Below are 25093 nucleotides of genomic sequence, written 5' to 3'. Positions count from 1 at the left end.
TTCAGATGACGACGGATGAGCTGCCGATCGGAAGGGAGCGCCACTGCCAATCAACAAGGCTCTTATCGGAGCGTGCTGTCACTGATAACCAAGGCGGGTGGGTCTTGTACTCACTCAGCTGCTCAACAAGCAGCGCTACCCCGTAAATGGTGGAGCACTAACACGCGCTAGTTTCCCTCGGCTTGTCTGGGTAGCATCACCACATGACATGTCCGCCTGAGGAATTGTTGAGGCGTTGCAGGTGCCTGAAGATGCTGCGTACTCTTGTGCCGACCTGCAAACATGGGTTATTTTCCGCTACATTGGTAACTGCGAGAAATTGGCTCAAACTTGAACCCTTCTACAAAACTGAACCCACCGAACTGTTCCCATCCAAACAGACGTCTACTCGGCCCCAGCTGGATCTGGCTTTAAACATCCAGACCGCCTTAGTGTAAACCGATTAATCGACAGGGCTGAGGACGAATCAGAGACCTGACGCCGCCTGCAGACTTGGCCTCAACACTCAGGGCCCCGGCCCGTTTCGAGCGTGCACCTTGCAGGCCGCGCCGAGCGGGTACGGACTGTCCTACCAACCGGAAGAGTTCTTTGCCCATCGACAGAGCAAAGTAAAAGATCGACGACAACGGCGCGCTAGATAGAGCCTCTCTAACGTTTGATTCATCGCCACTAGGTTTTTCTGTTTCTCTGAAACTTCATTCCACCACAAAAAGTGCGCGGCTCCCAAGGCGGTAAACTGTTAGTACTCTCTGTACTAGAACGTGTCAATGCTACAGGCTCCAATTTCAGGCGCGTCGACTAACCCGCACTATCTTCGGGTGTCAAAGAGCTCCAGAATCCGTTCCACACCGCGAGGATAAGGAACAATTGAGAGCTCAGAGAATGCACGTGTCTCGCAACTAGGCGTCCTTGTCTCTAGATATTGTGAAGCATCTGCGGTTTGAAGGCTTGTTTCTTGCGGTCGGTATAATCCAAACGGCTGACGGGTCTCAACGCTCGGCCAGTGTGACTCCCCTGGCTACCATCGCCAGCCCGGTCCGCGGTTTCAAAATCCCCTATTATTATAAGCTGGCGCTTCATGCATTGGTGTCGAGCTCCGGTAAGGTCAAGCCAATATTGCGACCGCACTTATTCATTAGGGCTGCAAGTGCATCGAGCATCCGGAAGGCTTTGTGTCGCGCTCCTTCTTTTTCTCCGATACTCCATGCTAATCTGTTGCAATGCTCGCCAGCTTGAGCTTGAGCGGTAGCCCTATGGCCTCCAACCCCACAAATCCGGCGCATCGCCAGAGCCCGCTGCGGCCCGTACGATCTTTCCGAGTCGAGCGTTCCGTGTCCCCCGATAAGACAACGCGTGCAAAAAGAGCAAACACCATTGAGAATGGTCCTGCCGCCGCAGCTGGGTTGCCGCAGCAAACGGCGCCCGGTACCCAGGTGAAGCTAGCAACCGAGGCTGAGGCGCCAGATATGTTCGAGAGCAGGATAAGTGAGGAGACTGTAGAGCCCCCCCGAGCTTCGGTCGACCTGGACGATCTCCCTATCGAGGTAATCAGTCTGACGGATCGCTTCATCGACACCCTGTCAGCCAAGGTGCACCCTCATCCGCCAAATATTGATAACCTCTCTCGTCTCTTCCAAGATTTCTATGCCACGGCCTCGTCACACATCCAAACTCATGTCGACAGCCTGGCCACTCTTCAGAGACGTGAGGAGCCGTCAGTGCCCCCGCTCTCGTCACGTCCATCAGCAGCCAGTCTATTACGCACGAAGGCTACTTCACTTGGTACCAAGGAGAAGCCCAAGGCTACCCCGCCCAGACGTGACTCAGAGCAGCAACTGCTGACCGCTGAAGAATATGCGGACCGGAAGAAGGCGAGAAAAGCGCTGGAGCAGAAAAAGAGTCTGTTGGAGGAGGCCGTCGAAAGGAGGTTATGCGAAGGCATCTACAACAAGATCTACCGCCACCGGAGCACACAGGACGAAGCGCAGGACGCCAAGCTCCGGTCCAAAACAGCCGCTCTCGCAGTGGTCGGCATCGGTCCGGCTGATCTCGGGGTAGAGCTCGGCACGGCTGACAGCGACCTGGAAGCCGCCGCTAAGAAGCAGGCAGAAGTCAAGGAATGGCTAGAAGGGGCACGGAAGGAATTGATACTAATGAGCCAGTCAAGGTACCCCCTAGGGAAATTGAACCATCTCAAAGCGGCGCACAAGAGCATTATTGATACGCTCTCCCACTTTCATCCCTCCTCCTCGGCCGATGAGCTCATGCCTATGCTCATCTACACCCTCATCACACTACCGCCCGAGAATCTTAACGTCATCAGCGATGTCAACTTTATACAGCGCTTCCGCTGGGAACCGAAACTCGTAGGCGAAGCGGCCTACTGCCTCACGACTCTTGAAGCCACCATCAGCTTCCTCCAAACAGTCGACCTCTCTACCCTCCGCGCCGACGAGACGCCCACCGGACCCCTCAAAGCGCCGGACGCTTCGCCAATTCAGAAAGGGGAGACTTTTCCCCCAGCCTTCTCACCCACCTCGACGAGCCCGGCTTCTCCGAGTCCCAGCGCCTCAGGATCAGCAGCAGCCGCCAGCCTCGGCGCAACCCTCAAGCAATCCCCTTCCTCCACCGGCTTCCGCGCAACCGTCGGAGCCCAGCTCCGCGGGCCCCGCCGCCTGAGCGAACTTGTCAACACCCCTGCACAGGCCCTCAACGCCGCCAGCGACGCCGTCCTCAATACAGCCGATCAGGGCCTTAAGACGATAGGCACCTCTCTCGGCGACAGTTACAAGTTCCTGCTGGGTAAACTGCGCGAGCGGGCGCCCGACGCGCTGCTAGTGACCAAGGACGGCAGCGGCGATCCCGTTGCTCTCGTTGTTCCCAAGACGCTTGATGATGCCCGGAAGCTGATCGGGACCAGCCCCCCGCCTCCCGGAGGCGGCCAGCTGCAATCTCTGGAGGAAGAAGAGGATGTTGCTTCAGTAAGCGGGGCGAGCTCACTGCTGTCGATGCGCAGCCCCAGCCCGGCGACGGCCGAGGAAACGGAGCGTCCGCCGCTGTTAAGCTTTATCGCCGGGAGCGCGAGGAAGGTGTCGAGGGATCATAGCGCTGATAGTACGAGGAGTGCGGGATCGAGGAGGGGAGGGCCGGGAGGGGAGGAGAGACAGAGGGTTGATACGAACATGACTGCGGCGGGTGGGACGGGTACGACGGCTATTGCGACAGGGTCGTCGCCTATCGTTACCAGTCCGCAAATTATGGACTCGATGCGGAGTTTGGGGAATTCATTGAATCCCATGGCGAGGTTGTCGGCGGGGATTGGGGGGTTTAGGGGGTTTGGCCGGTCTTCGGCTCCGACTCAGGCTACTCCGGTTAGAGCACCTACGCCGCCAGTGAAGGATGGGACTGGAACGAATAAGGGCGGAGTGGCGGAGGGTGGTGATTTGGCAACGGTATGGTTTTCTTTTTCCTACTCTACTTAGCCGTTCCGTTTTCCTCTTCTTTCCTCTCTCTTCAAACCCCCCCAGCCCCAATTTTTTTTTTTTTTTTTCTTATTTTCATACTTGTCTTTCATGATTATATGATATAACGTGACCGAGAATAGAAGGAGAAATATTAACAATACGATATGCAGGCCTTCCCAGATCTTGCCGCGGTACTTCCGCCAAGGGAAACCCCGAAAATCAACCCGCCTGTCAAACACTTCATGGAGATGCAAAATGCCGCCGACTTGAAAGTAGGCGAGGTGTTTGAGTTGCTGAAAGATTACAAGCGGCTTGCGGGGGCGCTGAAGGACATGGGTGCGTTCAAGGAGCAGGGGTAGGAGTTGCTTCGAGCGAGCGGTCGTCTCAGTTATGTAGGATTCAGGGATTTCGCGTAGGTGTCACGTTATTGGGTGCTTATAGATATAGATGGACTAGTGGGCATGGGCTGGGTACTCAGTAATGTCAATCGGCTGGTTTCCATGGGTCTTGCGGGCCAAATAGACAGCAGTGCATTTGTTGACATGTTCACTGGATAGCTAGAGGCGCATACTATCAATACTCCAAACCCGTTTTGCTGTGGCGGATTGCCTGATCGAACGTAAGAGGCGGTATCGCTGATGCACGGAGATTTATCAGTTTATATCTACCAACCCAAGCAGCATCCTGTATCCAGTCAACATCAACGGATAATATAAGTATAAAAATATATCGGCCAACCTGTCAAAGGGTAATATGTTGAGAAGAGGGTCCCTCTCCCAGCAATCAACAACAATGATGTGGTTGGAACCCCGGGACTATCCACGCTATGCTAACACAACTATTAAAGAGAAATAGATAAAAGACAGAAAGAAAAAGGAAATACGAAAACGAACGTACCGCTCTGATACTGATCAAGAGCCGCTGGATAAGCTCAAGCCATCCACCTCAATGCGCGCCATTCATCCCCCCTGCTGTCTGTTTTGCCGGACTAACCCTCCCACTAATAGTCCCTGACTCTCCCTCGCCAATTAGTTTATCCATGAACGCGATGTAGTCAAACTGCGGCTGTCCCCGGTCGGACTGCATATCCGGCCCACTGTGGGAAGGCATTATCTCCACCAACTTCTCGATAACGTCGTCGGGGACAAGTGAGTGCCGCAGGTCCATCTCGGTCACGTACGGCTTCCCGTCGGCGACCTCCCTGAAGCTCTGGAAGACCTGTTCGGCCGTGTTCTGGTCCTCAGTCACCTCCACCATGAAGCGGATAAACTGCTCAAACGTAACACGATCGCGTCCGTTGGAGGTAGCGACGAAGTACTCATGCATCTCGTCCTCGGAGAAGATCAAGCCTAAGGAGGCCAGCGCCGCGCTGAATTCCAGCTCGGACAGGCTATTCGAGTCGTCGCGGTCAAAGTGCCGGAAGACAGACTCGAACTCTTCCAGCTGGATGGGCGTGAGGTTGGTCATGTCACGCGCCACCATCTGATTCTCGAGAAAAGAGAGTTTTTTGGAGACGGAAGACTTGACCAGCGACAGCTCGTAGCAAAGCTCATCGTACGTGTACGTGGTGAAGTCGTTTTCTTCAATGTTCGCTTCTTGGCATTTGGCGTCAACGGCTTCGATGGTCTTAAGGAAGGCATCCAAGGGGGGCAGATTGTCTGAGAGCTTCCGCACGTGGTGTAGTTGGTCTTCAACGTCGCCTTCCAGGCCTGAAATGGCTAGTTGTATCGTGTTGAGCGCCAGGGCAAAGTCGTTCGCCTTGTCAGCGAAGGATTTCCGTAGGGCATTTTTGATGCTGTGTCGGCTGTCAGTTTTCCATCCCGGTCTCCTTCGGTTATCTGGCGAGTCAACCTACTCCCTTATGGTCTCATTGATCAGCTGACCCCGATTCATCTCGGCCTTGGTCAGGTTGCTCCATTCCTTGTCCAGCACCTCCAACCTCAGCTCCGCCGGCGGATCATATGGTCGCAACCGGTACGTGCCCAGCTTGGTTTTGATGTTGCCCAATAGGGTCGCCAGCTCGCTCTTCTCGGCCACCCACTCCCGCTTCAGTCCCCTCTTGTACGATGCAAACTCACCAGCTTGCGCCTTGGCGTCTGCATAGGTCCCCTCAAAGGTCGCGAGTTGCCAGCTTTCCATCTGCTCGCGAATCGCCTTGAGCAGCGCCGCCATCCTCCGCTCATAGGCGCTCTGCATGTCCCAAGCGCCCCGCATGTTGTTGACAAACTTCTCAACACGACGGCCCGCGTTCTCGACCTTCTCCATCTGTGAAAAAGCATGGAACCAATAGGCGATGTATGTCATCAAACTGCGCTCGTCAGGCTTTGCCACGTCACACACGTCCTCAACATCGAGCAGCTTGGGGATGCCGATTTCCCTGTGAGCGATATCGAATGCCATCTGCATGTTGCCGCGGTGGTCCGACTTGTCGAGCGCCTCGTAGTCAATCAGGTCCGGGCGGTGGATGTCGAGCAGGGCACAAAAAGCGAGCCCGTCGTTCCAGCTGCCACTGAAGTCGCGCACGTCCACCTCGTCATAGCACGCCGTTTTTCGCTGGCACCACAATAGTAAGCCCTCCTTGGCTGTCATGCCCTCCTCGTTGATGTCATTGATGGTGAAGCGTAGAATGAGGGTCCATATCAGGCCCAGGATGATCTTTCGGTTCCCGTCCACCACGTCCTCGGCACCGATATTGGTCATCTGTATTCCACGTAGCTTGATAAAGTTGAGTGCGAGGTTCGCATTCTCGAAGCGCTGCACGCGCAGCTTGGGTTTGGCGGCATAGCGACCGAGCGATTCACCCGAGAGGCATTCGAGTAGGTGGATGAGCAGGACCTGGGCAGGAGATAATCAGGGCGACATTAGCAAGCCGACGTGCCGGCGGGGATCCCAGCTCGGTTTCGAACAGAAATTTACGTACGCCGTCACTTAGATCCTGCACCAGGTCCTTGACCTCTAGATTCCTGACCTCCAGCTTCGTGTTCAGCCATTTCGTAAACGTCTTTTGCTGGACCGTGATCCACCGCTGCTGCTCGGCATAGGCCATTTTGTTGAAGAGGGCCGGCTGCGGAATTTCTATCCAGATCGGGCCTTTAACGATCTGAACTTCTGACGTTGCTTGGTTGAGGCGCCTCCATTTGCTAGGGGCGCGGTAGTTTCTGGTGGTCACATTGTGTGACTTTCCAATAATCTTCGCGTGCATCCCTGGGATAGTCGACGGCCCAGCCCCGCTCGGCGGCAGCCAGACTGTGCCAATAGCGGCCTCGGCTGCAGCAGCCGATATCGATAAGTCGGGTCTCAGTTTAATTGGTCCGACAGCACCCCTTCCTGACCTCTCGTTCCTCGTAAATCAGAGAGCAGAATGCTCGACCGGCCTGGAATCGTGCGGCGGACGAAAGGGCTCATTTGCATCCCAAGAAATCACTTCTGGGCATGCACCGACATCCTTTCCACCACGAAGCCAACGTCGGGCCCGCCTTCGGTTTATATTACCGGACCACGGCGTGGGTGCTCTCGATTCGACGGGTTTCAGGCAGCTACAGCCTGTAGATCAAGCAGCCTGTTGTTATGCCTTGGGCTCGTAGTTCCGCCAGTTCAAACCCTTCCGCCCTTGCAGCGATGGTTTGATAAATTAGCCTCAGCAGCAGTTTCTTAAGCATGTAAGGATATTTTGCCCATCCGTTGTAGTGGTCTCCGGGCTTTCGACCGGAATGTCCATGCAACCCGACGGGATCGGATTCAACGACCGCTGGCGTGCATCTCACCTAACATATCTTAATGGCAAAGATATTGCGGCGCAGGCCGGCTCGAATGTCTTGGTCGGCTCGGAAGTCCATGAGATTGGTGTTCCAGTACATCGATCTGGTGGAACTAGCCAAGTTGATGCCACCTGCGACACTCAAGTGGTTTCCAGAAAGAGAAATCAGGGTTTGAAGCAGACGCCTTCTCAAGTCAGCTAAACCTTAAGGATGATCCAGCAAGCAGAACCGGATGCAACCGGATAGGTCTCCCGGAAGTACCTCACCTTTCCATAACACGCTCTCTGGTCTATGTAGGCACCCGTTGTCGGGGATTCAAAGGGACAAGGTTGCACATTTATCAATAGCCCCCCTAACCATAGACAATTAGCATGATGTCCATAAAACTATGGTGGTACCTTGGACACTAATACTATAAGGCACATTGGCAAAAGATCGTGTCCAACCCTCTCGGACTTCTGCAAAACGTTTTAGACTCTTCATAGGAGTCTTCCCGAGCCAAGCCCGCTCAACTTGAGTTACAAGGGGATAATGGACGACTGCACTACGGATTTCTCCGAACGCTTTCTTTGCTACGCCTCTGTGATGTGAGGTCTCGGAAAATAACACTGGGCACTCGCATCGTCTGCTAATAGCGACACTCATGGGCTGTAATACCATCGCTTCATGAAGAATTTGTACTGCGCTGCCAGCACCCATCAGGATACGGAAGGTATCCTGGCGTGACACTTTTGCTCGTCAAATCATTATTTCACTTTCCCCCAAACCCCCTTGAATCCCACTAACTGCTCAAACTAGGGGATTACACGATTGTAACGTATCTTGTAGAGCTAGCCCTCTTTTTCCCCCTCGATCACCCCCCAAAATAAAGACGCTAGCAAAACCGCCATTGAAACTGTCCACAGTACTTTTGTCGTTCTCCATGGCCTTCACAATTCTCATGATCGCTTACCATGAAGCCGATACCACCATGGAAGAATCCAAGCCTAATTTGGGAAATACTCTCCTACCTCTCTTCTGGAAACGTCCGGTCAACGCCTCCCATTAATCCATACACGCCGAGATCCATCGTACCCTAAATACCCCCGCGCCTGACGAACGTCTTGCACAGGTCAGTTGCAGCATTGCCATGATAGATTTAGATGGCGCAAGGCTCTAGGAGGGATCAAAGGCTGGCGACAACACGAACGCGACGCCCACCATGGTCTTCGCTGATCTCCGGGCCAGCGTCGCCTACAACGCCATTGCCAAGCCAGTCTTTGCGGATCGAACTGCGTTCGGGGCATTCCCCTATCGCTTCCTTCTAGGTTCAAGAAATTCAAGTTTTCCCCAGAAGTTCACCCTTTACCTACAATGCCAAGGTTCTGATTGCTCCCTCCCAAATCAAGGGACTCTTTTTTTGGTTTTGCATATTGTATGAACAGGCACTTTGCAGTCACACAACTTATTTCTTTCTACCGAGAATGTACCTGTGAGCTCTATGTAAACATGAATTTGATGTCTAACTAGCATTGTGTTGCTATTCCTCTAGTGATTATAACGATTACCTTGACTAGAGTACAAAGACCGTTAACGTTAAAGCGCACTTTAATCCGAAATGTACAGTATTGACAAGATAATAATGTGGAGTAGACATTTGTTGGCGCTGGTGCTTGATGCGGCTCGGCACAAGTACCCCGGCCTGCCAGGGACCGAGTAGAGACGGCAGCTGGCCAATAACAGGATAATACACTTGCTGCTACAGGAAGGCGGTGAAGTATCCACTCTCCAACCCGCCCCACTTACCCCGCGATTCTGCCGTGATAAACCTACAGGAGACCCACCATTTCCACCACAGCTACCGACTTTTTTCGCAACTTCACCCAGCCCGATCTTAAAGTGAAGTTCTGCGGCTGCGAATGATAGAGCATTGGCAGCACACTTTTCGGTCTGGGAAAAAATAAAAATAAAAAAATAAACATAAAATAAAAATTCAAGGTAGGCCACTTTTCTTTTTCATTCCATACAACCTTTCAGACCGAGACCACTTTCTATGTGTCTCTTGCCTTTTCCCGATTCCTGTGTGGCCGTTGCTGTTGACTGACCCCAACTTCACCTGCAGGTGCAGCACGGTACGGTCTACAAAAGGCATCCACTCGCCCTACATTTCCTCTCCAAACACATCACACTTACTTTTACATTGCGACTTCCACACGCCGTCCTTCTTTCATTTTCCCTCCTCCCCGTCCTAAACACCTCACAGATCTGACCTTGAACCCCAGGTCACTGTACAAAAGAAAAAAAAAAAAAAAAAGGCAATTGCCACATTCGGTATTGTCCAGGGTTGATCGCAGCCCATTCGCGACCCGCGGCCGCTTTCGCTCGCTTCGCCCAACATGTCTCAGCGTCCTGGCACTCATGTGCCCTCGGTACGCGCTGAAACTGAGAAGAGTCTTGGTATTACCCAGCGTTCTGCTGCAATCAACTTTGCCTGGTCTGGCGATATCCGTAAGCGGTAAGTCTTTCTGCGATCTGCGCCCCGCCATGCTAAGATAGCCGCTAATTCGCGCCAGTTACACCGACTTCCTCGTGAATGAGATTTTGAAGGACGGCACTGTTCTCCATCTCTGGGACTATGAAGAAGACAAACCCGATGCCCAGGTGCAGGTTCGTACACATTCTTCTGTCACAAATGGGTCGCTCTAACTGAACTATTTAACAGAATCACAGCGATCGCAATGTCAACACTGGCCATTCTCGCAAACAGGACAACAACACAGATTCCAAACCAGACAACAAGCCACAAGTCCACCCAATCTCTGAAGACGATCGCAAGATCCTCACAGGTTTGATCGGCGAGACTCTTGCCCAGAAGCTGATCGACTTCGATGAGAGGGTCCAAGCCAAAGTGGCACTTGCCCCTGAAGACCGCAGCGTTGTTTTTGACGCCATTACTGATCGCGGGGAGCGGGCCAAGGTCCACCAGGTTCGTCACCCCGCCCCCTTCGCGACCGTATAATAGAGCTCTGTTGACGTGTCGTAGGAAATCCGCCGCATCTTCAATTCCCGCATTGAGACGGGTGCTGACACGAATGGCATCATCACCGCGACTGCCCAACAGTGGGCCGTCAATCGTCGGGTTGCTGGCCAGAGCCATGGATCTCGACGTGACAATAACCGCTCTCGTGACCAAGCCCTGAGCTTCTCGCAGCTCGGTGGTGAATACCTTCACTTCACTTTGTACAAGGAGAACAAAGACACCATGGATGCAATCAACACGATTGCACGCCTTCTCAAGATCAAGGCTTCCAACTTCGGCTTTGCCGGTACCAAGGATCGCCGTGCCGGCACTGTCCAGCGCATCAGTGTCCTCCGCCAAAAGGCTTCCAATCTGATCTGGCTGAATTCGCGTATTCCCAGCGTCAAGGTCGGAGACTTTGAGTACTCCAAGACTCCACTCCAACTCGGGCAGCATGGTGGAAACGAATTCGTCATAACGCTCAAGAACTGCTACCCCCTCGGCGGCAACGACTGCTCTGTCGCACAGCGCATGAAGATGATTCAGCAGTCCGTCGAGTGCGGCCTCGCCTATCTCAAGCACCATGGCTACATCAACTACTTCGGCCTCCAGCGCTTCGGGACCTACTCCATTGGCACCCATTTGCTCGGCATGAAGATCTTGAAGGATGACCTCGAAGGCTTCATTGACGATATCTTGCACATCGACGACCATCTCATCCAGGAGGTTTTCAACAATACACCCCAGACCTATGGTCCCGGAAAAGACCTTCAAAGCAACCGTGACGACTACAATCGCGCCCGTGCCATTACTACATGGAAGACAAGCAAGAATGCGGACAAGGCTCTCGAGCACCTTCCCAAGCGCTTCAGCTCCGAGGCTGCCATCATCCGCCACCTTGGCAAGAGCCCGAAGGACTTTACTGGAGCCATTCTGAGCATCACCCGGGGTATGCGCATGATGTACATTCACGCCTACCAGTCGTACATCTGGAACTTCGTTGCCAGTCGTCGTTGGTCCAAGTATGGAGACAAGGTCATCGAAGGTGACCTTGTGTTGATCTCCAGTGGCCGTCGACATGAGGCCCCCGATGGCGAGTTCAACGCCTACGACGACTACGATGACGACAACGTCTATGCTCAGGCGCGCGCTTTGACAGCTGAAGATGTCGCCAGCGGACAGTATACCATCTTTGACATTGTCTTGCCCACTCCCGGTTATGATGTCATGTACCCTCGCAACGACATCGGCGAGTATTACGTCGAGTTCATGGGCAAGGAGGAGAACGGCGGCCTGAATCCTTACGAGATGCGCCGCAAGCAGCGCGAGTTCAGCTTGAGCGGCAACTATCGTCCTCTCATTGGACGTTTCATCGGCGAGCCCCAATATGCCATCCGCGCGTACTGCGATGATCTCGAGCAGATGTATCCTACCGATCTCGACTTTGCCAATCATAAGAAGGCCGCAGCGAAGGAAGCAAACAAGTCGTCTGTCGGCCGCTGGACTCATTTTGCCAAGAATGCCGCGGCATACGATGAGGCGATGGCTGCTGAACGCCGCCGCAGGGCCGACGAAGAGCCGCCTTCGGAGAGCGTCGCCGTCACCAACGAGACCTGGGTCCAGACTGGAATCGATGGCAGTGCCAAGCGCGTTAAGCTCGCGCGTCACCATCAGCACATCAGAGACCAGCCGGGCAATGAGCTGTCTCATGGACAGGCTTCTCCTACCACGCCAACTTTGCACAGCGACAAGCCCGACCTTGTCATGGCAGATGCCAAGACCACGTCCCCCCATGTCGGCGGCGGTGCATCTCTCGCCGGCAACACGCAGGACACATCTCCCCGCATGGTCACGGATTCCGATCTGATCCCCATGATCTCCATCCCCGAGGGCGCCATTCCTACTTCTGGTGTCCGCGGCGTGTCTGATACTTACTATGCGTCCATTGGGAAAATGCCAAGTTTTACCGCTCTTACCTCTGTGCTTTCCGTGGAAGCCAACACGCAAGCGACCGCGGATGGCGGTGCCGCTTCACAGAGCCAGCAACCTGTCCATGGGTCTCTTTACCAGGAGCACAAGCCGGAATCATTCGATTTACACGGTTTGTACGGCACGCACCTGCCGCACCTCACGGCCTCGTCCATGTACACCGCCAATGGCCGGGCCAACAACGTTGTCAAGGACACGGAGCACGTCAATGGCAAGAATGCTTCGAGCGAAGCCAGATTGGTCAACAACATCGTGCTGCCCGAATTCCGGTCCGCATCGCCCAATCCGATCTCGTCGGTGGGCAGTACCATTGATGAGGAAGCCATCGATCCGAACGCGCGCAAGATTGCCGTGATCCTCAAATTCCAGTTGAAGGCTAGCAACTATGCGACTATCGTGCTCCGTGAGCTCATGGGCACGACAGTCGAGTAGTGTGTCTTGGCTCGCATTTATTGCTGATGGCCTCGGATGTATCACCAAAGGCCATGGACACAGCAGGATGTTGTCTCAACCAATCCTTCTCATCTCAAGCAGTACAATCTGTCCTTTCGGTTCTGGATCTCCATTGATTGCATCTGGCACCTCTTGTTGACCTTATTTCGTCCGGCCGAGCATATTACTGCTCTGAAACGGCTACCTCGTCACTACTCTGAACCGAGCGCTATCTGGGCTCGCTGGCTACGCATTTCAGCGTCTTTCCTCTTCTTTTGTTCTTTTCATTCATTCTGCGATTGTGCTCCGCTGATGGCAACTTACTCTTTGGAGAATGTTGCTGTATGCATGAGGCGCCGGTGGACGCTGCGCGGATTGCCCCATCTCGGGGCTACTTTTTATCTGGGAGCTTGTATGTATGTACCGACGTGGCAAGCGGAGAAAAGGGATCTGCTTTGCAAGTGGCTGCCATTAAATTGGTGGCTCGCACATATGCATGGGACATGGCATCATCTGGAAGTTGGGTGTCAACCCGGTATCTGGTCTTCTCATCGTGAATTGCTCTTTTGGCGTTGATTGTAGAGGGGAGGGAACGGGATGATACCATGACGGACACTTGAGATACCCCTTTGCGGACGGTAGATAGGTTATGTACGAAATTATGTTTTAGGCCGGGCCTAAGTAATTGATCCTTTGATGGCATTCCTGGTGCAGCGTAATGTTTGTTGTTCGGTTCGGTCCATGCAACTGTTATTGGCACTCATACTAGTACCTCGCACGAAGTTCGAACCTCCTGGATATTCCAGTCACGGTGTACGGAATCGAAACTTCAGTTGCTCTTCGAAACCCAATCTTGCTTCTTCAATAGGTCCTGCCTCCATGTGGACCGTAGACTTCAAACCAAGAAGTATTATATATGATCTGAGCAGTATGATTGAGTCCGCTGCCACACACACCAAGGGTTCCACACAGAGCCTGCCTACCCTCCCAAATTCTCCCATACCCCCCCGCCCAAAAGACCATCCAGCAAAAATAACCGCTATCCAGACCCCTTTCTGGTTCCCGCCCGCGCCCCATAAGTCCAGTCTCGCGGTATCTGACTTTAAACTGATACAGAACTGCAGTCATTCAAACCTTGCTTCCATCTGCCGTCCCCGCCCAAGCTTCAGGATAATAGCTTCCCACTTCTCCCTGCACCTCCGCACAAGAGGGATTCTTACGCTAAAAGGTGTCTTCAGTTTCCAACTTCTCGCCAGTGACAGTGGTGCCGATACAGGTGTTGATGTCGATGTAGTCGATAATGATGATAATGGAGATGTGCCCGTATTGTCTATTGATGTTGGCTGCGGTGTAAAAGGTGCAAATCGTTCTAGTACGACGAACCAACGAAGCGATGACGGTGACATCTCCTAGGGTGCCGTCTCCCATCCTACGTCACCCATTGCTGTCACTTTTCCCATTGTGGCGGTCGTGCCGATCAGTGGCGGGTTGCCGTCATCTCCCCGTTGTCTTCCGTTCAGCTCACGCTCAACTAGGCCACATCTGGGATTCTATGCCTTCTAAGTTGAACCCTGGGCCTGGGGCGCCTGCTCGTCCCAGCCCCAAACCTGCGACAGATAGCGAGCCATATTGACACGTTTGGAGCGCATTTCCACCATCCATGGGTGCTCTAGCATGCGCCAGGGGCTGGCCCGGCGGCTGGGGTCTTTCTCGAGACTGATGCGAAGTTAGCCTGATGATGAAGAAGAAGAAACGAGGACAGTTGGGAACACATACCAGCACTCGATAAAGTACTTGAACGAGTCGGTCCAGAAAATGTTGGCGTCGGGTTCATCCTTGAGCGTAGGGATGGGCTGCCGGACAATGTAGGTTAGAAGGTCGATGAGACCAGCCCGAGGCTGCATCTCTGTTCCATCGGCGGGGAAGGGGAAGCGGTGTTGGGCAACTTCGAGCAATGTGACGCCGGTAGACCATACGTCAGATGTGATGGTGTAAGACTGGCCGGTAATGCGTTCCGGTGCCATGTAATAGCTGGTACCGATGAAGGTGTTGGCGTCGCCCTTGGTGCCGAACTCGCCAGATACGCCAAAGTCGCAGAGCTTCACCTCGCCGTTGCGGCAAAGAAGGATATTACTGGGCTTGATGTCGCGGTGGATAATCTTCTTGCTGTGCAGGTACGTCAGACCGCGAAGAACGCCCTCGGCAATCTTGCCCAAGACTTTCTCGCCCGTCCGTCCGCCAAGACGCTTGACTTCCTTGTAGATGCTGTCCAGTGACCCGCCCTCGCAGAACTCCATGGCGATCGAGATGGTCGCTGTTGAGGGGTCGGGGAAAGCACCGTAATACCGGCAGATGTGTTCTGAGGCACACCCCTTGTTGAAGCCCAGCTCGCGGAAAATCTGTCTTTTGACGTGGGGGTCGGGATTTGTCGTGATTACCTGGATCGATGTCAGTAAAAACACTTTCTTGTCGACGGGGAGAGGTTCGGGTAGCTGCGTCCACGCACCTTAAGGGCAAACACAGTGTTGCCGCCCTTCAGTTTGCATTTTGTCACGGCACCTCCAGCACCCTCGCCCAGGCTCCCGAGCTCGATGATCCTTTTCTCCATGGCCACGATCCGCCAGCCCTCATCATCCAGGTCTTCCACGTCCGATGCCCTCGCCTTCTCCAGACTGAGCTTATCAAAGCTTTCCAAACCGTGTAAACTGCCCTCACGCTCCATCCCAACACCTTCGCTCGCATTCGAATACAGCGACCCGACGGCCGAAACGGGATCCGAGGTACCCGTCTGTCTTGTTGACCCGATGCCATATTGGCTGGCAAAGGAAAGAGCGCTAAATTGGGAGCCGGCGCTGGTTGGGTTGCTGGCGCGGCCGTCAAGCGGCCCGAAGCTGCCGCTTCTGCTGTGGGCGGCGCTACTTTCGCTGCCACCACTAGCGCTCTGCTGGCTCAACGCCTTGATCGGTTGTTCTTGCGGTGCTACGGTGCTTCCCATAGGGGTAGCAAGGTGAAGGGTGGGCAGGGCCGGACGACTAGGAGGCGCCCCCGCATTCCCGACCGGCTTGACGTTGGGAGACGGAGGGATGGCGAGACCGAGACGTGGGGCGCGGCCGCCGGGGCGAGAGCCGGGGATGGCTGGACGGAGAAGCGGGGCGGGGGCCGGCGACATTGCGGGAACCGGCGATGGTGATTGTTGTGGGAGTTCGAGTGCGGGGTTTGACGGCTTCATTGTATTCCAACACGCAACGGTCAGCGACATGCCCCAAGAGAAGACAAGCCAGGTTTTGATGATGCTTTTCCCCGCTAGACCCCCCTTGGGGTGCGATCCTTCAGACGGTATCCACTCGTCGCCTGACGGGGAGCTCCAGGGACAAAGAGCAGGGCAGAACCGACGAAGGCAATCACGAGAGCACGAGGCGTGCAGAGAAACCGAGAGTTACAACTGGGGACCTGCAGACGCGAGAAATGCGTGGAATCGGTGTGAAGTTCAAGAGGAAAAAGTCTCATACCATGGATGCAGCGACCTCGCCGCTTTGGTTCTCCGAGGTGGCCATTGGGGCCTGGTGGTGCGTGGGTTGCGGGCCAGGCTCCTTCGCTGTCCACCAGCGACTGGATACGGCAAACTACCTAGTCCGGTCCGCAGACAAACAGGGCGGGATGCAGTGGGATATCCAAGCTTGGCTGGGATAATAGGCCCGAAGCGACAAGCTGACCAGCGAAGCCCGAACCCGATGGATGGGGGTCGTCGAACTGGATGCAGCAGCAACTGAGTGTGCTGTAGTACAGTACCTGTAAAGAGCGATGGATGATGTGAGGACGGGCAGTGGCCTGATGGATGTAACGGGCGCGAAGGAGTGATGGGAGCTGTTGCTGCTAAGGCCTCGCGGGACGGGAACTGAGTGAGATCAGAGTCGAGATCAGGGACGTTATTTGCCTCCTTGGTCCGGCTCAATCGTCGACGGTTGGGAGCGGGAGGATGGTCCTTTGAATCAAAGCCACCCCTCCAGTGGCCAGGCGCCGGTTCCAGGGGGCGCCTGGTTCCACACTCGAGCGATTGCTCCGGTCCGGCCAATGTGATGGGACGGGATCAGGGGGCCTTGGCCCTGAAAGGCGGGGCGCGGATAAGAACACAGGCCTTCCGATGAGTCGGGTTGGTGGACCCGGACAGCCCAGACGGCGCAAATGATGGGCTTTCACCTGAACGGGGGAGCTCGATTGGGAGCAAAATGGAGCGAGTTGTCTGATCAGGGACTGGAGTGGGCAAGGAGCGGGCGATGAGGCAGCTGAGGCCGGGCGGCTGCTGCGACAAAAAGGACTCGCTCGGGCACTCTTGGAACCCGGGCACGGTCAAACCAACATGAGAGGCCCGAGGCAAATCAAGAAGCAACACGAGGACCAGCTGCCCACGAACATTTTTAAAAGGATTCGAGGGTCCTTGGATCCGAGCTTTGCTGCAGCTGCAAGGGATTGGAAGCCGCCGTAGAGGGAATCACCTCAACAAACAAGTGCTGGGTTGGCCGGCGCCGCCCTGCAGAAACGGCAGTCTTGATGAAAATGTAACTACCCTCATACCGTGCAAAAGCCTGGCTCCGCACTATGTGTCGTAGATCGCGCATCTCAACCAACGATGAGGGACTCTGTGATACCCCATCCTTGCTATAACATGTCACTGGGCTGACGTGAGCGGGAGCGTGAGCGGGAGTATATGATGCGGGGAAGCTTTGATATTCCCTTGATGGCCTTACAATCTGATTCCCTCATCGATAGGAAATATCGTCGCCTAGATGGAACTGATGCGAATGTGCTGTATCGGGCACTTGAGGGCGTGGAATTGCGGTTGGTTTGGGGGGGAATGTGGGGTCCGCCGTAATCTCCAGGAGCAGTAGCAGAGGGGCACCGATTGAGCGGCGCATCGTGGCGTTGCTGCTGAGCCAGTGGTGTGCACTACCGTGTTCTGGTAGGATGTCAACGACAAGCCTTGTCTGCAGGGTGAGGAACCATGTTGCATCGCATTGGCCGAGATGTAGGTGTCCGGCCTGGCTGCATGAGAGCTACGACGAGCCACCACCAAAGGCAGAGACTCATAACAACAACGCAAGTCTCGTGCTTGACTGGTTCTGCTGAGAAGCGCTTGGTGGCGGGGACGTCAACCAGCGACTCGAGCTTGAGCCCTGAGCGTGGCACAGTGCACGAAGCTGGGTGGAGATCAGCAGACTCCCAGGTGCTTTACTTGTGTAGAAAGTGGCTTTTCCCAAGCGCCCGGCTGGTGCATCGCCTGCCTCTAAGCGCCGTGATCCGTGGTGGCGGCTCGTTTTGAATTTTGGTGGATCCCGGTTCCCGAACCGAAGCCTCGTTCCACTCACTCACACACACACACACACACACACACACACACACACACAATCCATGCCAGGTGACCCACTTTTTCACGCTTGATCTTCCAACCAAAATTTTTGATGGCAGCAAAAACGGCCATGAATCGACTCTCAAAGGGCCTTCTCAGCAACCCGACAGGGCTCTCACAGAATTGCATCTGCATGTGCCGCATGGTACGAGGATAGAGACTTGTGCAGATATCTAAGCCAACCATGCCATCAATCGCGCCCGCGAAGGGCAGATTCAGGGGTGAGCTGGTAAACCAGGTCAGCGAGAGCTCAGACTCAGACTTGGATGCAGTTTCACCAACAACCGAAAGTCAGGATGCCCCATCAGATTCAGATTCAGGTCCGGACTCAGACTCCCTAGACAGCGCCAGCCCCAGGAAACGGCGTCGCACGTCTCCGGCGCATAGGCCTGCTGATGATGATGGTGATGATGATGATGATGACGTTGATGCCGCGCCCAAGGTCATCAAGTCTACATTCAATGTGCCGTCGCGCATAAGGCGCAGCAAACCTCAGGCTGAAGATGAGGTCGCGGCTGCCAGGCCCCTCGACCTCGAGCGTGAGCCCACGCCACGGGTCACGGCCCCAACGGATGCCAACACCACGTTCGACTCGCTCGGCGTGCGGCCGTGGCTAGTGCAATCACTGGCCAATATGGCCATCAAGCGGCCCACGGCCATTCAGAGGGAGAGCATACCCATGCTGCTCCAGGGAAGAGACTGCATCGGCGGGAGCAGGACCGGTTCGGGTAAGACGGTGGCCTTTGCCGTTCCCATTCTTCAAAAATGGGCCGAGAACCCGTCTGCCATCTTCGGAGTCATCCTGACCCCGACGCGGTGAGTGCCTCCCCGGGGCCACTGGCCCGCCCAAGCTTGCCACGTGCTGACCGAGACCGCAGAGAACTTGCTCTTCAGATATATGAACAGGTCAAAGCCATCTCCTCGCCACACTCTCTCAAGGCCATCCTCGTGACGGGAGGCTCAGACATGCGGCCACAGGCCATCGCCCTGGCCCAAAGACCGCACATTGTCATTGCCACCCCCGGCCGCTTGGCCGACCACATCCGCACATCAGGCGAAGACACGATATGCGGACTCAGGCGCGTTCGCTTTGTTGTCCTCGACGAAGCCGACAGGCTGCTAGCGGCCAATGGGCCCGGGAGTATGCTCCCGGATGTGGAGGAATGCCTTGGCGCGCTGCCTCCCCCGGCCGAGCGACAGACACTCCTGTTCACGGCTACCATCACCCCCGAGGTCATGGCACTGAAGAGCATGCCCCGGCAGCCCGGGCGGGATCCGGTCTTTGTCTGTGAGGTCGACACGGAGAAGCTGGCCATCCCGACGACGCTGAACCAGATGCACCTCCAGGTGCCCGTCACGCACCGTGAGCACTACCTGCACATGTTCCTGCTCACGCCGGCCAACGTGGACAAGTCGATCATCATCTTTTGCAACCGGACGTCGACTGCCGACTTCCTGCACCACCTGCTCCGGCTGCTCGAGCACCGCGTGACGGCGCTGCATTCCAAGCTCCCGCAGCGACAGAGGATAGACAACCTGGGCCGCTTCCGCGCCTCGGCCGCGCGGATACTGGTGGCCACCGACGTTGCCGCCAGGGGTCTTGATATCCCCGAAGTCAGTTTGGTTATCAACTATGACATCCCCCGCGACCCAGACGACTACATCCACCGGGTCGGTCGTACGGCTCGTGCCGGGCGGAAGGGCGATGCTGTGACGTTTGTGGGTCAGCGAGATGTCGACCTTGTGCTGGCTATCGAGCAGCGCGTAGGCAGACAGCTGGAGGCGTGGGAGGAGGAGGGCGTCAACCTGGAGTCGCGCGTCGTGCGAGACGCGTTGAAGCTGGTTGGTGAGAAGAAGCGAGAAGCGTTGCTGGAAGTAGAGGAGCAGAGAGAGGTGGGCGGGAAGAGGAAGAGGGGGAAACAGAAGCTTCGGATATGATGTGTTGGCTGTTCGGCGGCTGGTTGGTTGGTGAGTTACTAGCGATCTTGTAGACCGAGTCACAAAGGCGCATTCCGATAGACGGATAACCAGCAGACCAGCTGACCATCCAGCCAATCTTTCATAATCAATGGGATGTCATAATCATGCCAAGGCTCGAGCTTCCCTCAATGTTAAAACTGCAGTGATGTAGTCTTCGGAAACGGCCCGTCTATTTCCCATACAGCCCCAACACCTTCACCGCATTACCCCCCATCACCATCTCGGCCTCGTCGCTCCCCTCGCCAAAGGCCCTGTTCACCGCCCGAGCATTCAACCTCACACTTTCCCACTCCCCGTCCTCAACCCCCTTCTCGCCTCCCACGGGCGGGAAGAAAGGATGGTCCGTTCCAAACATCAACCTCGCCGCGCCTTCTTTACCTCCGCCACTCGCTTCGACCGCCGCCCTCAGCCCCACCTCCGAGTAAATCACAGCGTCCAGATAAACCTGCTCCCTCAGCACATCCCACACCGTCCTCCGCTTCCCCTCCTTGACGGCCGCGGCAAACTTTTGGTCGTGCAACACGCAACTCTCAATCCTCCCCGCCAGGAACGGCAGCGTGCCTCCCGAGTGCGCCAGAATCATTTTCAGCTTGGGGACGGCGTCAAACACCCCGGCGAGGTACATCCTCGCCACGGCGATGGTCGTCTCCATGGGGAAGCCCAGCGCCAGCGGCAGCACGTGGCCATAGTCGTCCTCGGCGCGGGAGCCGAAGACGGAGTTGGGGAGGCCGTAGTGCGGGTGCAGAAACACGGGCAGGTTGGACTCGGCCAGGGCGGTGAAGATGGGAAGCATGTTCGGGTCGTCGAGTCCGGAACCGAGCCCCGAGGTGCCCAGGATGATGCCGCGGCAGTGAGCAAACTTGGGCAGGGAGGTTGTGACGAAGGAGAGGATGGCGGCTAGCGGCGCGGTTAGGGGGAGGGAGGCGAAGAAGTAGAGACGGCCCGGGTGGGAGGCGCACATGGATTCGAAGGACGTGTTGATCGACGTCGCGATGGGCGATGCTTCGGTGGGCGAGAGGAAGTCGAGCCAGGGGTTGGCGAGGGAGAGGACCGAGATGGAGATATTGTGCGTGTCCATAAAGGCGAGCTTTTGGGGGAGGGAGGTGAAGTTCTTGGTTAGGGGCCGGCCGGGGGTGACGGAAGAGGAGCCATCGCGGGCGGCCTTCTCGAGGGAGGGTACTTCAGCTTCGAGGAGGATCAAGCGCGGATCTGGGGAGTTTGGAAAATTCCGGACAAGGGGGATTGAGGTGCGCGAGGTCAGAATCGAGATGTACTCGGAGGGGTACATGTGCGTGTGGATGTCGACCACGGGCACCTTGCGTTTGGTAACAGTGTCTTCTGGTTGCGTCATTTTAGAACCGGCCCGTGTTGTTTTCTGGCTCTGTTCGAATTGGGAAGGCTGAAGGACCCCTAAAAGTGTCAAGCAAGTTATCAAGCATGGTATCGCTCAACGGAGCTTGCACGGGTAGGACGGTCCGAGTGTTGGAGCCTCGCCGCCAAGCCGGACAGACTCCGCGACTCCCCACTTGCCGCTGCGGACGGGACCCCAACCCCGCCTCCAGTGATCGGCATAGTGGAGCGCTTATCCATGTCCAACAGCCGGGTGGGTCTCGATATCACGACGGGGAACGAACATCATAGGAAGCGAGAGCAGTTGTCCTGCTTCTGATCCCGAAGGATTCGCTGTCGATCGTCCCCAAGGCCGGCAGTTCACCCATGATGCTCTACGCTTGACGGATATAACTTGGCCTTGTCTGCCGTTGAGGTCCTTGGGAGAGGTTCAGGAGAGTTCCGGTAGGTAGCACAGTGTGAGCCATCGAAGTGCGCAAGTGCAGTAGGCCTGACAACGCATTCAAAGCCTCACTGAGAAACAAAGAGACGTCCGTATCCCTCCCATCGCCGAGCCGGTCCACTGGGCATCAGCCGGAACAAGGTGACATCTACCCTGAGAAGCGCAGACAACTACGACTTCAATCATGGAAAAGGCAGCCGTGCAGGGCGACGGGCTTGTCATCCCGGTACCAGCACTCCCTCGTCTGAAGACCCATTAACCGATGCCTAACACCCACAGCTCATCGATTTTTCCAAATTCATCCACGGCGGTGAAGTTGAGAGGCTCGAGACAGCCAAGGCTATCCTCACGGGCTTCCAAACGGCCGGCTTCATCTACCTCAAGAACATCCCCATCACCGCATCTACCCGCGCCCGTATCTTCGACCTTTCGTCCAAGTTCTTCAAACTGCCAACCGCAACCAAGAGCTCACTCGCCTGGACCACCCCTGAAGCCAACCGCGGCTACTCGGCTCCAGGCCGCGAGAAAGTCAGCCTCCTGACCGACGCCAAGGACGTCGACGCCCTACGCCTCTTAATCCCGGATATGAAAGAGTCGTTCGAGATGGGGCCCGACAACGACCCGGCCCATCCCAACCACTGGCCCGCAGAAACCAGTACCGAAGCCGAGGCGCTCGGGCTTGCCGGCTTCCGCGAGACCCTGGTGGACTTCTTCCACCAGTGCAACGCCCTCAACGCGGAGGTGATGCGCGCCATCGCCGTGGGCATGTCGCTGCCGCACGACTTCTTTGACTCGTTTGTCGACGACGGCGACAATACCCTGCGGCTGTTGCACTACCCGGCTGTGAAGAAGAGCGTGTTCCAGGTCAACCCCGACCAGGTTCGTGCTGGAGAGCATTCCGACTACGGGTCCATCACGCTACTGTTTCAGGACGAGAGGGGCGGGCTGCAGGTCAAGAGTCCGAATGGGCATTTCGTAGATGCCACGCCTATTGAGGACACTTGCGTGGTGAATGCGGCGGATTTGCTGGCGAGATGGAGCAATGATACCATCAAGAGTACGGTGCACAGGGTTGTCGAGCCGCCGAGTAAGGAGGGGGATGATGAGGGGGATATGCATCCGCCGAGATACAGCGTTGCGTGAGTGTCCTTCGGTTGCTGAGGGAGGTCTTGTTCGCCAAATCGTCCGGACTGACACGATGCCAGGTACTTTTGCAACCCCAACTTCAAGAGTTTCATTGAGGCTCTCCCTGGGACCTATGCCACGGAGGCAGACAAGAAGTACGAAGGCATCAACAGTGGGGAGTATCTCCTGCAGAGAATAAGGGCTACTTACTACTGATGATTATGGTTGCCGGTTCTTTTTGCTCAAGCTCTGTTGTTTTGCTGCCTTGTTTTCGGTTGGTCATGTCAACAGTGTCCGGTTCGCGTAGTGATACTAGTCGACCATTGGCAGGTTATTATGCCAGTTCCGCAGAGATTACAGTCGGCGGTGCGGCCGGTAAAGCTCCGGTTCCCAGAACTTGAATATCAGTAGCAGTAGCGGCTGCTGGTGAATCAGGCTGAGAGCTGCTTCTACTCCCTAACCGGGCTCCGTCAATGTCACTCGCAATTCAGGCTGTTAGTACAGCCAAAATTTCCGCCGCAGATTTTGGGCTCTCGACCACCACCTCTAACAATCCATCTGGCCGAGGTACATCGACTACAGTATGCAGAACTTTAAGCCTTGGTTGATGTTGAAGGTACTTTGAATCGCCCATTGCCCAGTCCAACCCCCCACCTAAGACTACCGGAGCTTGCGACGCGGTCAGTTGACGAGCATCCCCCGAACTTATTAGGTCAGTGCTTCGCTTAATTAAGTCCGCCATCGAATGCGGTTCGACTTGAATGACACTAGATGGGGTAAAACTTTTGCGAGGGTCTACTATGGTGTGGAAAAGTGGGGCCAGGCAGATCATACCACCAATGGCCAACCCACTTCCCGCACTTCTCTTTCAACCTCCATCAACACCACGAAGCGGCAAGAATGGCCGAACAAGACCTAGTCAACTACGCGCGCGATGCCGCCAGTCACGGTGATGATCTATTCGCTCTCTTGGCGACCGACGCCACCGCGTCCGAAGCTGACATACGCAGAGCATTTCGGCGCAAGGCTCTCACGGCCCACCCCGACAAGGCCGGTGACGCTTACGATCCAGAGCTCTACGAGCGTCTTGAGCGCGCCCGCGATGTGCTCCTTACACCAGAAGCTCGCGAGGCCTACGATAATGGCATGCGAGCCGTCCTGCAGAAGAAGTTGCAGCTGGAGCAAATGTCGCTCAAGAGGCGGCAGCTGGTCGAAGACCTAGAGCGGAGGGAAGAAGAGGCCAAGCGCGCCAAAATGGAAAGTACGCAGATGCCTGACATGGAGCGGGCTGCCATGGCTGCAAGGGGGAGGGCTAAGCTGGAGGAGATGAGACGGCTGAGAGAAGAGGCCGAGGTACGCGAGAGGTTGGCGAGAGAGAAGGAGGCGGGCGCCGCGGGTGGCGGACCATTTGTGGCGTCGACAGGCGATCCGGGCGCGGCCAGACCAGACCCGAACAACGGGCAGGCGCCAGCGTCTACCGGTGACGACTACGATCAACGCATCGCCGATCTCGAAAAGCGTTTGAAGGAGAAGCAGCAGCGCAGGGCTGAGAAGGAGCAACGCAAGGCAGAAAAGAAGGCGAAGAAAGATGGGACGCCGTTGGCGCCACTGTCGCCTGGAAGGGAACACCTAAATAACCCTCCACCACCTCCTACCGCGGCAGTACCACAGGCTGACGAAGAAAAGCGCTCCACGAGCCCGCCGCCAGCTAACAACCCGCCGCTAACGGGCAGCTTTGCCGCTACCTTGGCGAGGCTGCGGGCTGCCCAGGCGAAGAAGGATGAGGAGAAGAGAAGGAAAGCAGGACAGGAGGCGCAAACTGCGGGAGCTTGACTGTGTTATTGTTGCATTATAGACCTATGATACCCCTAACGCTTAGATAATTCAGGCGCCCAGTACAGATAAGAATATACCCACTGGCTCATATTTGCCCCATCATAGACCCCCTCGCCGCCAACACTGTAGCTGGCATACTTCGCCTTATCTAAAGGAGGAGATCCGGAGCGGAGAGAGCCGCCGGGTCCCGACGTAAGCCTCCAGGCACCAGCACCGGAACCGCCAGAAGAGAACTCTAAACCGGAAGAGGAGCAACGAGTGGCTCGCGGCGGCCGGACGAGGCGAATTCTCTAACTACGCGAAGCGGAGACATGG

General features: G+C 55.8%; 8 protein-coding genes across 8 annotated transcripts; 5 read left to right on the top strand and 3 right to left on the bottom strand.

Moving 5' to 3' along the window:
• Positions 1–1220: 1220 nt before the first annotated feature.
• MFIFM68171_10922 (uncharacterized protein) lies at positions 1221–3823 on the top strand (the record flags this gene model as incomplete). The annotated part of the gene is made up of 2 exons (XM_071066341.1): positions 1221–3452; positions 3635–3823. 2 exons carry the CDS (start codon positions 1221–1223, stop codon positions 3821–3823), a joined length of 2421 nt encoding a protein of 806 aa, XP_070922442.1.
• A 586-nt stretch (positions 3824–4409) lies between these two features.
• On the bottom strand, positions 4410–6510 carry ain1 (alpha-actinin; the record flags this gene model as incomplete). The annotated part of the gene is made up of 3 exons (XM_071066340.1): positions 4410–5259; positions 5320–6299; positions 6385–6510. 3 exons carry the CDS (start codon positions 6508–6510, stop codon positions 4410–4412), a joined length of 1956 nt encoding a protein of 651 aa, XP_070922441.1.
• A 3087-nt stretch (positions 6511–9597) lies between these two features.
• Positions 9598–12641, top strand: PUS7 (multisubstrate pseudouridine synthase 7; the record flags this gene model as incomplete). The annotated part of the gene is made up of 4 exons (XM_071066339.1): positions 9598–9716; positions 9775–9868; positions 9924–10187; positions 10245–12641. The coding sequence occupies 4 exons, from the start codon at positions 9598–9600 to the stop codon at positions 12639–12641; spliced, it is 2874 nt and encodes a 957-aa protein (XP_070922440.1).
• A 1559-nt stretch (positions 12642–14200) lies between these two features.
• MKK1 (Protein kinase C signaling pathway involved MAPKK protein) lies at positions 14201–15870 on the bottom strand (the record flags this gene model as incomplete). Its single annotated transcript, XM_071066338.1, has 3 exons — positions 14201–14357; positions 14418–15079; positions 15148–15870. 3 exons carry the CDS (start codon positions 15868–15870, stop codon positions 14201–14203), a joined length of 1542 nt encoding a protein of 513 aa, XP_070922439.1.
• Positions 15871–18229: 2359 nt separating this feature from the next.
• On the top strand, positions 18230–19983 carry DBP8 (Putative RNA helicase; the record flags this gene model as incomplete). The annotated part of the gene is made up of 2 exons (XM_071066337.1): positions 18230–18861; positions 18924–19983. 2 exons carry the CDS (start codon positions 18230–18232, stop codon positions 19981–19983), a joined length of 1692 nt encoding a protein of 563 aa, XP_070922438.1.
• A 211-nt stretch (positions 19984–20194) lies between these two features.
• Positions 20195–21376, bottom strand: MFIFM68171_10917 (uncharacterized protein; the record flags this gene model as incomplete). Its single annotated transcript, XM_071066336.1, has 1 exon — positions 20195–21376. The coding sequence occupies one exon, from the start codon at positions 21374–21376 to the stop codon at positions 20195–20197; it is 1182 nt and encodes a 393-aa protein (XP_070922437.1).
• Positions 21377–22001: 625 nt separating this feature from the next.
• MFIFM68171_10916 (uncharacterized protein) lies at positions 22002–23158 on the top strand (the record flags this gene model as incomplete). The annotated part of the gene is made up of 3 exons (XM_071066335.1): positions 22002–22043; positions 22097–22956; positions 23023–23158. 3 exons carry the CDS (start codon positions 22002–22004, stop codon positions 23156–23158), a joined length of 1038 nt encoding a protein of 345 aa, XP_070922436.1.
• Positions 23159–23842: 684 nt separating this feature from the next.
• MFIFM68171_10915 (uncharacterized protein) lies at positions 23843–24775 on the top strand (the record flags this gene model as incomplete). The annotated part of the gene is made up of 1 exon (XM_071066334.1): positions 23843–24775. One exon carries the CDS (start codon positions 23843–23845, stop codon positions 24773–24775), a length of 933 nt encoding a protein of 310 aa, XP_070922435.1.
• Positions 24776–25093: the final 318 nt, after the last annotated feature.

The sequence above is a fragment of the Madurella fahalii genome (genome assembly GCF_045866475.1).
Source record: "Madurella fahalii IFM 68171 DNA, scaffold_6, whole genome shotgun sequence".
NCBI lineage: Eukaryota > Fungi > Ascomycota > Sordariomycetes > Sordariales > Madurella > Madurella fahalii.
Note: the sequence above shows the minus strand (reverse complement) of the source record. Positions and strands in the feature narration are given on the sequence as shown.